Source organism: Megalobrama amblycephala, linkage group LG17 (genome assembly GCF_018812025.1).
Source record: "Megalobrama amblycephala isolate DHTTF-2021 linkage group LG17, ASM1881202v1, whole genome shotgun sequence".
Classification (NCBI taxonomy): domain Eukaryota; kingdom Metazoa; phylum Chordata; class Actinopteri; order Cypriniformes; family Xenocyprididae; genus Megalobrama; species Megalobrama amblycephala.
Genome location: NC_063060.1, coordinates 42,554,866 through 42,566,754, shown reverse-complemented (window position 1 = coordinate 42,566,754; position 11,889 = coordinate 42,554,866). Strand labels below are relative to the sequence as shown.

The following is an 11,889-nucleotide window of genomic DNA, read 5'->3' as shown; positions in this document are numbered from 1 at the left end:
TCTTGACTGTATGCAAATATCAAGTGAAAAATGCAGTCGGCAGCCAATTGCTGTGAAGTTCAGGTAATGACATCCGTCTTAAGCATTAAAAATATGCAGGTTTTAGTGCGTTTATGTGGATTTTAGTGGATGCTGGATTTAGTGTAAATCATTGTTTACACATTGGACGTTTTGCAGTTGTAATAAAATATAATATAATTGGGCAATATAATCATCAGAGATGCATGCAATTACATTTAGAAATAGGCAAGCTTTGTTTTTCAAATGCCGCAAGTAAAGATATCCTGTCAATTTTATAAACTTTCGTAAACCCAGTCAGTATAATCACAATGAAAGCATCCAAACTGCAATATTTAACACGTATATAACAAGTGCAAAGTGTCTAATGTGTAAACAATATGATTTATGCACTAAATCCAGCATAAACTTGCATATTTTAAATTCTCACGACAGATGTCACTATCTGAACCTCATAGCGATTGGCTGCTGACTGCGTTTTACGCTTGAAATTCACATAGATTTGTGAATTTCCCAAACTTTTGCCGCTCTCGGACTCTCTCAACGCTTTCTCCGGTCCACTGCCAATCCCACAATGCACCGCGCGAGCATGAAGCTCAACTTCCGTAGGAATTTACTGTAAACACTCCGTTATTGGGATCTGCATGATTCTGATTTGAATTTGCCCTCAAAATTTTGCCAAGCAACCTTAAATGTGACCAGTCACAAGAAGTGGCGAAATATGTCTCTAAAGAGTAAAATTCCCTCTTGCCTGTGAAAGCAGCTTTAGAGGGGTTTCATATTTTGTCTTGTGTAAAGTGAGCATTATCCATGACCATGGTTTCCTAGTGTAATGTGTGGAGAGGGATTTAGGAATTTATCCTGTCTCTGCAGGAGTTAGATTTGCCAGATCACTGCAGAGCTGTAGGTCTATGTTCAGCAGGTCTGAGATTTGTTGACTTTTGCTGAATGTCACAAGGAAGATAAATAACAGAGCCTTTACACTTTGGAGAGCAAACATTGCCTCTTCCATTTCCATTTGCACAGAAAGCGTCATTCATGTTGTCAGGTCCCTAAAGACGGTACATCAAGCTTTGTCGGTTGGGGCGAAAAGAGTTTCTGACAAAATAAAATAGAAGAATGTAGTTTGGGATATTTGAAGTGATCTCTATCTGAATCGTTTCTTGTATCACCGACTGCGAGTTTTGGCTCAAACGGCTCGCTGCTTTAAGGGTGGGTTTTGCGATGTTGAAGCCCTCCCGCTGACAGTGTTTGAGTGTGGAGTTTGGATGTTAATGCCTTTGTTTCATGCCGTCTCAAAAGAAAACCTGGAGAATTAATTCAGCGGAAGCGTCCCTCTCTTCTGCATGGCCCCTGCTTTGCATAGAAGAGCCATGTGTGCCGATTCAAAGCATCAGGCAGATGAAACGACTGACAATTGAGTTTAATCTTTTATCAAGCACAAAATATACATAAGAACAAATAGATGCACACAGTCTACGGAATAAAAAGTTCATCACCTGCAACAATGAAAGATTTCTAAAGAAGGATGTATTTTATGTGTGAGTGAATCTCTTTTTTTTTTTTTTTTTTTTTTTAAATAAATAAAAATTAAATAAACATTTTTGTGCGTTTTTAACCCTCTACAGCACAGCGTTGCCCTCAGGCAATGGAAAGTTTTTTTTAAGCCCTATGTTTAGTAAATTTTTCTTTAAATGATTACAACCAATTTGAAAGGTCGAGAAAGTAGCCTACCAAAGAACAGTCCAGTAAGGTGTGGGAGTCACCATCAAGCACCATTTAAAGGTGGGACGTCCTGTTCTGACACATGGTCACAGGAGCACATGGTGTGAGAAGAAGACAAGATTATTTGCTTTAGTAATCTTATTTAAAATGACGAGCTGTACATAAAAAATGTGTGTGTGTGTGTGTATGAAGATGTAGAGAAGCCTTTTGTCAGAAATTCAGTTTTTCCTCAGGGCAACGTGCAATAAGGGGTACTTTTTTGGACAATACCTCACATTGGCCACAATGTATTATAAGAAGGGAAGATGCAGGGTTCCTGGGTGTGCAGGAACACCCAAAGTGATGTGCAAAAATTGTAACATACACCACTATGTCACAGCAGAGAAGAAGTGCTTTTTGAAGTTTCGTATAGAGTGAAATCTTATTACATGAAGTACATTATATGGCATAGCACACTACATGATACAGACCTATGCATGCATCAAATTCAATATATCAATGTCTTTCAAGTGTTTTTCCCTTTTTACTTAATGATTTCTTGAAATTTTTTAACAAAAAACTGTGATTTTGATAATTTTCTCTATGATTCTGTACCATTGTTGCACAGGGCAACGTTGAAAATATTTTGGGGTGAGAGGGTAAAAAAAAATGAATCAATAAAATGTTCCCAAATTAACCAAAAAATGATGTGGAATATATATATATATATATATATATATATATATATATATATATATTTTTTTTTTTTAGCAGTAGAGGGTTAACATTTTTAGCATGTTGCCACATTATATGGGGTAAGTTGTCACAATGAAGCCTAAAAAGATGATAATCATTTCAGTAAAAGTTGGAAAATTAGAAAACAAAACAATTAAGCTGCAAACACATAATGCACAAAAAGACATTAACTTTATTCATTAGACGTATAACATTTAAAACCCATCTGAAAAACAGCTATTGAGATACCGTTCCTGTGACAACTAGCCCCGGCTGTGTTCCAGGTCACTGCTCTTCTCCACAGCTCTTGATCACAGAGTTTATGTGACGTAATTACATGGCGTGGTATCGTGTCCAAGTCTGCGAGATGGATCCAAACTCTAGAGGCGGGGAGACTGTTTCCATAACGGTATCCAACAGAACACAATGTAATGCACAAGTAGTCGGATTATGACCGTTTGAAAAACAGCCGTTCTCTCAGATGAAAAGCATTTGGAGAACAGCGAAATCAGATCTTCTTTGAACAAACCCATCAGTAGAGTTGATCAGAAATGGCTGCTGATTATAACGGCTTCTGGAAAATGATCTCCAACGAGAACTTTGAAGAGTACCTGAAAGCTCTGGGTGAGTTTTACAGCATTACATCCTTAACCTTCTGGTAGGGTAACACATCTGACGCGCAAAAGAGGTTAATTGAAAATGCTGAATTTTGTTTCAATAATATTTATTCTTTAGAACTTTGTATTTTAATTGGATTTCATGGATTAGACAATATTCAACTCTAAATTATGTAATAGAAATATTAATAGAGTAATTTAAAAATGCATGGAAGGCAGATTGGCACCATCTGGTGAAAGAAATGTGTAATCATATGTAATATCATAGCATTACCACTAGGGTTGCAAAATTCTGGGAATTTTCAAAGCTGGAAACTTTCCATGGGAATTAACTGGAATATATGGGAATTAATGGGAATAAACAGGGAATTTGCAAAATTGCAGGTTAGCCTATAACAGGGTACTTAAATGTAGTTATTGCATCATTTTGGTTAAAACAACCATATTTAATGCAATTTTAGTTGAATTTTTACCCTGCACATTCCTTACTGCAGGGCTATTGAGGCCACGCCCCCTGCACTGTGCATTCCCCCAGTCCATAACATGCACATTTGATCAAAAATACAGAAAAAAAACAGTAATATTGTGAAACATAACTACAATTTAAAATTATGGTTTTCTATTTTGATATACATTAAAATATAATTTATTCCAGTGATCAAAGCTGAATTTTCAGCATCATTACTCCTGTCTTCAGTGTCACATGATCCTTCAGAAATCATTCTAACTAATTTGCTAATTTGATACTCAATTATCAATGTTGGAAACATTAATATTTATTTTATAACCTGTGATACTTTTTTCAGGATTCTTTGATGAATAAAAATTTAAAGAACAGCATTTATTTAAAATAGAAATCTTTTGTAACAATATACCGTTCAAAAGTTTGATTTTTTTTTTCTTTCTTTTTTTTTTTTTTGAAAGAAATTAATACTTTTATTCAGCAAGGATGTGTTAAACTGATAAAAAGTGATAGTAAAGATTTATATTGTTAGATAAGATTTATATTTTGAATAAATGCTTTTTAACCTTTTATTCATCAATGAATCCTGAAAAAAGAATCACAGGTTCCAAAAATATATTAAGCAGCACAACTGTTTCCAACATTTATAATAATTGAGTATCAAATCAGCATATTAGAATGATTTCTGAAGGATCATGTGACACTGAAATAAATAACATAATTGGCGCAATAAAAATATATTTATTTTACATATTTACTAAATTAGAATTAATTGAATGTGAAAAATAAATAACTATTATTTCATGTTATGACCAAACAAAATGTTTATATTTGTTTTTATATGTTATATTTTATATAAATATTATAGATTTATGTAAATTTTCTAAAATTTTCAAATAATTCAAATAAATTCTCATAAATTCCTGTTAAGTTTCCAAACTGTAATATTTCTAAAATTCCCCAGGTTAAGTTCCCGTGGAAAGTTTCCAGAAATTTACTGGAAACTTTCCGCCCCTTTGCAACCCTAATTACCACTGAGAGAAATATACATAGGGCTGTTTATCCCAGTTGATTATATAATCATACATAATTCTTTACCATTATTTAGTTTTGTATTTGCATATATATAAACATCAAATACTGCTTCACTGTTGTAGATTTTACCACAAAAATTGCTCTGTATATTCGTATTTGTCCTGCTCTCCATTCATTCATGATGGTCTCTTTTTTCTTTTTTCTTATGGCGGTCATTATTGACTGCGAAGATCGCAAGTGTGACCAGCATTAAGCCTTTTCTAATCGTTCAGATGGCACAAAAGTACCAGAAAAGTCAACAAGTTTAGTACTATTCTGGTGATGCAAATAATAATAATAATTATTATTATTATTATAGTGAGAAAAATCTGTGGACATTAGTTCAGCACGATGCTGTGTAGTTTTAATGTGATAGACTTATTTTCGCAGGTTGTTACAGTTAGTTATCATGGGAAATTGTTGTTGTAAGGGAAACGAAACGGCAGTTTTCTACTACTTTTGTCATTTTCTCCTTTAGATGTTGTTGATTACACTAAGAAAAATGTTGCAAAACGGTTTTGGACACAAACCGTTGTATTCCTCAGATTACCATGTAAATATGGTTTATGTCTCTGGTAATCATTCAGTTGAAATACAATGTTATTTCCATCTGAAACCATCACTGTACTATGCTAAAGCCGGAGTACCTTTTTATAAGTGTATCCTGGGAAATCCACATTTTCTCATGGGGTATAATTTTCTTTTCCAGATGTAAATGTAGCTATTAGAAAGATTGCCACCTTGCTGAAACCTGATAAAGACATCACTCAGAACGGAGATCACTTCATCATCAAGACTCTCAGCACATTCAAGAACTACAACATGGACTTTGTGGTTGGTCAGGAGTTTGAGGAGGATCTGAGTGGAGTGGACGACAGGAAATGTATGGTGAGCAAACCTTGGAGGCTTAAAGAACTTTAAAGGGTTAGTTCACCCAAAAATGAAATTTCTGTCATTAATTACGTCGTTCCACACCCGTAAGACCTCGTTCATCTTCAGAACACAAATTAAGATATTTTTGATGAAATCCGAGAGGTTTCTGATTCACAAGAGAAAGTAATGAAATGACCACATTCATGGTCCAGAAAGGTAGCAAAAACATCGTTAAAATAGACTGCAGTGGTTCAACCTTAATGTTATGAAGCGACAAGAATACTTTTGTTCACAAAATCAAAACAAAAATAATGCCTTTATTCAACAGTTTCTTCTCTTCCCTGTCAGTCTCCTACGCTGTTTACGTTCAGCACTTCCAGGTTCTACGTCAGAACGCTGGCTTATTATTGGCCGGCATCACATGCATGCCTCATGCTGCTCACGTGATCAGCGTCAGCCAATAATGAGTCGGCGTTCTGATGTAGAACCTAAAAGCGATGAACGTAAACAGCGTAGGAGACTGACAGGGAAGAGAAGAAACTGTTGAATAAAGGCATTATTTTTGTTTTGTTTTTGGCGCACAACAAGTATTCTCGTCACTTCATAACATTAAGTTTGAAGCACTGCAGTCACACAGACAATGTCTTTAGTAGCTTTCTGGGCCTTAAATGTGGAAATTACGCTGCTTTCTCTTGGGGATCAGAAACCTCTCGGATTTTATCAAAACTGATTTAAACTGATTTTATCAAAAATATCTTAATTTGTGTTCTGAAGATGAACGAAGGTCTTACAGGTGTGAAACGACATGAGAGTGAATAATTAATGACAGAAATTTCATTTTTGGGTGAACTAACCCTTTAATGCTATTTTTCAAACTTTGCTATTTGACTTGAGATGAACTTGCAACATTACACATGTGATTCTTCCTCGATGCTTATTCACTGCAAGAACACTAGATGTTGAAAGTAATTTTCTCATAAGATCTTCTCATTCATAGAATTTCTGATGTTTTTCTTACCTTTAAGAAGCTAGTTTATATAAATGGGGCTGCATGGTTTATTATATCTATTTTCAGAAAAATCTTATAACATTCCAGTATAAGTAATAATTCTCCATTTGTATGATTGCGTTGCCCTTGAAAATCACTAACTGTGCTTGTCATTTACAGTTCACAATCTCAACTAATGAGAAAAGGGGAAAGTGTGAAATGAGAGCAATAATTGGCTCTTTAATCTAATAAGAAGTGTTACTCTCGTTCCTTTCATTTTCCTCTCACTTTTCCTTTCATTTGGAGAGACTTGCTATATCTAAGACCTGCTCCGTTGCAGAGATAAAGAGATAAATCTGGTCCCTGCTTAACCACTAAAGCCATAAACATATGCAGAGTATTCTTTATTATAGTTTTGTTATAGTTTCTATTGCATGAGCAATTTGTTAGTTGTGCTGCACTGGAGGTGAACTCTATGAAATCTGAACATTGTTCATGTTCTGATATAACTCAAAAAAGACCTGTGAAGTTTTTCCTTGAGTTGCAGTCAATAGAAAACACTTGAAACGCAGCGTTTAGTAAAGATGTTGTGACCCGGTTTGCTCTGAACAAAAATCACTCGCCTCATTCAGTCCACACAGTGCCAGGCATTGTGTTATTTCATTCCAGCCTCTGAAAGCAGGCAGAGGAACGGGCATTTTCAACATACTTCTCTTTGTGCGGCGTGTAATTGCGGTGCAAACACTTTTGCAAACCTGGGTCAAATTTAATTTTCTCTTTGTGCCGACAAAGTATAGATGTGCTCTTCTCCTCCAACTGCTCTTGCAAAATCTCTTCTGCTTCCCTGTGTTTCTTTGCAGTCCTTGTCTAACTGTGAAAGTTAAAAATAACCCAACTTCTCTGTTATGCGTTATAGACCACCATCACCTGGGATGGAGATAAACTGGTGTGTGTGCAGAGAGGAGAGATCGAGGGGAGGGGATGGACACACTGGATTGAGGGAGATGAACTTCACTTGGTAAGCCACTTCTCATGCATTTCATTTCTAACGTCCTTGATGGTATTCCCTATCTGGTATGATAGTTTCGCATACATCTAGTATAATATCAGAAACAGCCGGAAGCATATGCAGTTCAGCATCTCAGAAATTGTTAGTTCACCCTAGAGCTATTGTCAAATCTCAAAACTTGACGCACATGAAAAGCCACAACACTGACAGACTGATTATTTTAATACATTTGAACTTGGTTTAAATAATTCTAATGGGCGTCAAACACCATCATTATGATTTGATAGGATTTTTAAATGAAGTTGATGGGGATGTGATGGGTGGAGGTAATAACAACAGATGTTTGGCTTCAGCTGTGCGTTTGATCATGAATAATAAACCAAACCTCGTTTCTGACTGTAGCATTACCAAAGAACTGGACATTGCTGACACCATCTGGTTGTAAATTATACATTGTTGTGTTGTGCTAAAAAAAGAGCACTGTTAGGGAACATGGACCATGTTAATTATAGGGTCAATCCGTGTCAAATAAACCAAATTTCAGAAACTTCCCCGGCTCAAATTTTTGATTTTGTTCATATTTTTTTCTGTAGAAAGACAAACATAAATAGTGATGAAAGCCCAAATATTAAATGTCACAGATGTATATTTACTGAGAAATCCACTATTTTGTAGAGGGGGTCAAAATGACAATTTTCACCTGAGATTTGGAGCCAAATTAGAGGGGTGAAAAAATGACTTTAGAAAGATTGCAGCATCAATATTTTATTTTTACACAGAGATTGGTAGGTCTGTTAGTGAAATCTGTTGACTTTAGCAATCTTTGATGCATTACATGCCAATGGTGACCGTTCAAAAATGGCAAAAGTACTTCTTGTGTACATCCTTTTACATTCTAGTTCTTAACAAACTTTCCTCTTGGTGTCTTCATTTTTTAAATGGTTAGTTCACCCAAAAATGAAAATGATGTAATTTATTACTCAGCCTAATGTCATCCAAACCCTTAAGATTCATCTTTAGAACACAAATTAAGATATTTTTTGTGTCTCATTGAGGCTCCATTGAAAGTAAGATAATTAATACTTTCAATGCCCAGAAAGCTACTAAAGACATATTTAACCCTTAAATGCATGACTGTTTCGCCAATCATTATTACATATTATCTAACACGGATGGATCTCTTCCTGTCGCTATAATATAAAACTCTTCTGATAATAGAGTAACAATTACAGAAGAATAAAATAAATCATATTATTTTACCTTTTGGAGCTTGAAAGGGCTCCGTTTGAGCAGATGTTTTATGCCATTATAACTGTGCTCGTCAGAGCTCATTTCCCAGTAAATTCAGCAAATAATAGGCTAGTTTTATGTTTGAGGTCACGAATATGAGCCCATTCGCGATCTCAAACGTATTCTCAAAACTATATAATTTTCAACATCTTCAAAATCAATATTTCGATCGCTAACAGCTTCACCAGATCCATCCAGTAACAGTTACAGTCATATTTGATTGCCTTCAGTACTTGCTCTGCAGTAAATCGCTGAGCCATTTCATGTTTTTCTTATTATTTCGTTTTCTGTCTGAATGAGTCGTCACTTCAGCATTGTGTATCAGACATTGCCACCTTGTGGAATAAAGGTGAATTGCACTTATTCCATCATTTAAGATTCAATTATTGTTGTGCAGAAAAAAATATACATACACTTATACACACCTCGGGTCGTTAGCGACCCTATACAATTTTTACAAAAAATGAATACAAAAATAGGCATTATTTTATAATTTTATGATTTTTTCTTGTTATATTCTTTATAATGAATTGATTGAGAAATACCAAGAAGGTTGATGTCTAACTTTAAAAAATGAACGAGGAGGAGGGTAGTGAATGACGTCCCGGGTCACTAAAGACCCGAGGTATGCATTTAAGGGTTAAAACAGTTCATGTGACTACAGTGGTTCAACCTTAATGTTATGAAGCGACGAGAATACTTTTTGTGCAACAAAAAAACAACTTTATTCAACAATATCTAGTGATGGGCGATTTCAAAACACTGCTTCATGAAGCTTTACGAATCTTTTATTTTGAATCAGTGGTTTGGAGTGCGTATCAAACTGCCAAAGTCACGTGAACTATTGAAATTTAGAAACACTTATGACATAATGAAGCCTTGTTTACTGAAATCACGTGACTTTGGCACTCCGAACCACTGATTTGAAACAAAAGATTCGTAAAGCTTCATGAAGCAGTGTTTTGAAATCACCCATCACTAGATATTGTTGAATAAAGTCATTTTTTTGGTGCATAAAAAGTATTCTCGTCGCTTCATAACATTAAGGTTGAACCACTGTAGTCACATGAACTGTTTTAAATATGTCTTTAGTAGCTTTCTGGACATCTGAAAGTGTTAATTATCTTGCTGGCAATGGAGGCCTCACTGAATATATCATCTTAATTTGTGTTCTGAAGATGAATGAAGGTCTTACGGGTGTGGAACGACATGAGGGTGAGTAATTAATGACAGAAATTTCATTTTTGGGTGAACTAACCCTTTAAAGGCCCTCCATATCTCTGGGATTGAACCATCAAGGGCCTTTAAAATGAAGATACCTAAAGGAAAGTTTGTTAAGAACTAGAATCTAAAAGAATTCTTGAGTTACAGGCAAGCAAACTTTAGGCAAAAAAAAAAACACAATAGATGTTTTTTGCCTTTTTGAACTGTCACCATTGGTATATAATGCAACAAAGACTGCTAAAGTCAACAGATTTCACTAACAGACCTACCAATCTCTGTGTAAAACTAAAATAATGATGCTGCAATCTTTCTGAAAGTCATTTTTACACCCCTCTAATTTGGCTCCAAATCAAATTTAACCCCCCCTCTACAAAATGGTGAATCACTGAGTAAATATACATCTAAATATACATTTAATATTTTGGCTTTCATCACTATTTATGTTTGTCTTTCTACAGGAAAATATGAACAAAATCAAAAATCTGAGGACCTCTGGTTGAGTTGACAGAATGACCCTGTAGCAAAACAAAAAAAACTACATGATTTAAGATATTTTGAGAAAAATGTCTGTGTTGTTGTTTTTTTGTCCATACAATGAAAGTCAGTAGGGTCCATTGTTGTTTTAAACCTCACTGACTTTCATTGTAGACATACTTCAAAATATCTTTCTCGTTCCAAGGAGAAAAGAAAGTCATGCTGGTTTGGAATGACATGAAGGTGATTAAATGATGACAGAATTTTGATAATTAGGTCAACTTTCCCTTTAAGCATGTTTTCTTTGCTTGCAGGAGCTGCGAGCCGCTGGGGTTGTGAGTAAACAGGTCTTCAAAAAGGCTTAAACCTGTACCGACATTGTAAACTAACGCAAGAGATCCAGGAAAACCCAACACTTTAAAGTACATTTTCTAGCATCTCTCCATCTATCTATCTGTCTGTCTCTGTGCACCATCATCTGTGCTATTGTGAAACCAGACAAACACCATCTGTGATAGTCTGTCACAATCTATAAGTGCTTGTTTGTTCTGATCCTCACAGAGGAAGATCTCCAGCGACTTTCCTTCTTAGGTGCCGCCGCTCGTCGTTTAGATGTTATTTACATTAGTGGTGTAGAGAACACTGGGACAAGTTGCTCTGCAAGTGAACCATCAAACAACAGGTGCGTCAGGATATTGTCTGGGACGCAACAAGAACGGTCCTCAGATTGGGAGCTTCTGTGTACAAAAGTAATGAGACTCCAGAGAGGATGTGCTGAAGGAAAAATGATGTGACGAGTCTGAGTGCCGCCCGGATGCTGTCGCTCTGATTGAAGAGCCTGCCGGTCTCTTGGGTTCTGAGCATGGCAGGGTTTTGCTTTCCTTCCCATCATGCTTCTGTGACTGTGCACACAAAAGAATACATAAATGCATTGCTTTTGCTCTTCATATGCGTCTTAATGTGTTTGCTTGAACTTTTTATCAAAGCACTAGTTTAATAAAGCCATACCAGCAGGAATGTAAATTCAATATCGCTGCCGGTTTTGTGTGTATTTTAAAAAAAAATCCAGGTTGGCATGTTCACTTTTCATTATTGCTGAGATATGCTTCACTGGTTCTGAAGTACTACATGAATATTAAGTGAACAAAGCAGCATACTTACATCCACTTAACAAGAAAACGAACAGCATATAATTGGCAGTGTGTTGATAACTATAGACCGCCGACCAGTAAAGTCTGCAGACATTCATTTTCCAAATTTGGCCCAGAGTCTATCAACAGCTTCCTGCCAGGTGTCCCTTTTAGCTAAAAATGTGCTTCCATTGGCAGCCCACTCAGTGTCCACTTCCTTTTTTCCCATGCTAATGGCTCCAGATATATTTTTTGGGGTCCTAATTTACTTAAAATAGTGATCTGTTTGT

At 35.7% G+C, this 11,889-nt stretch overlaps 1 protein-coding gene across 2 annotated transcripts; it reads left to right on the top strand.

Annotated features, from left to right (window-relative positions):
* The first annotated feature begins 2,603 nt into the window (after positions 1-2,603).
* LOC125250334 (retinol-binding protein 1-like) lies at positions 2,604-11,486 on the top strand. Of its 2 annotated transcripts, XR_007180764.1 has the most exons (5): positions 2,604-3,081; positions 5,321-5,499; positions 7,389-7,490; positions 10,784-10,891; positions 11,031-11,486. XR_007180764.1 is itself a non-coding variant. In XM_048162864.1 (4 exons), the coding sequence occupies exons 1-4, from the start codon at positions 3,009-3,011 to the stop codon at positions 10,832-10,834; spliced, it is 405 nt and encodes a 134-aa protein (XP_048018821.1). In that variant the 5' UTR covers positions 2,609-3,008; the 3' UTR covers positions 10,835-11,486. The 2 variants fall into 2 exon arrangements, 1 of the variants encoding a protein (XP_048018821.1); XM_048162864.1 differs by having other exon boundaries at positions 2,609-3,081; positions 10,784-11,486.
* Positions 11,487-11,889: the final 403 nt, after the last annotated feature.

Coding starts and splice junctions, on each gene's coding strand:
- LOC125250334 (XM_048162864.1), top strand. CDS start 3,009: ATGGCTGCTGATTATAACGGCTTCTGGAAAATGATCTCCAACGAGAAC. Junction 3,082..5,320: donor AGAGTACCTGAAAGCTCTGG/GTGAGTTTTACA, acceptor TTTCTTTTCCAG/ATGTAAATGTAGCTATTAGA. Junction 5,500..7,388: donor TGGACGACAGGAAATGTATG/GTGAGCAAACCT, acceptor TATGCGTTATAG/ACCACCATCACCTGGGATGG.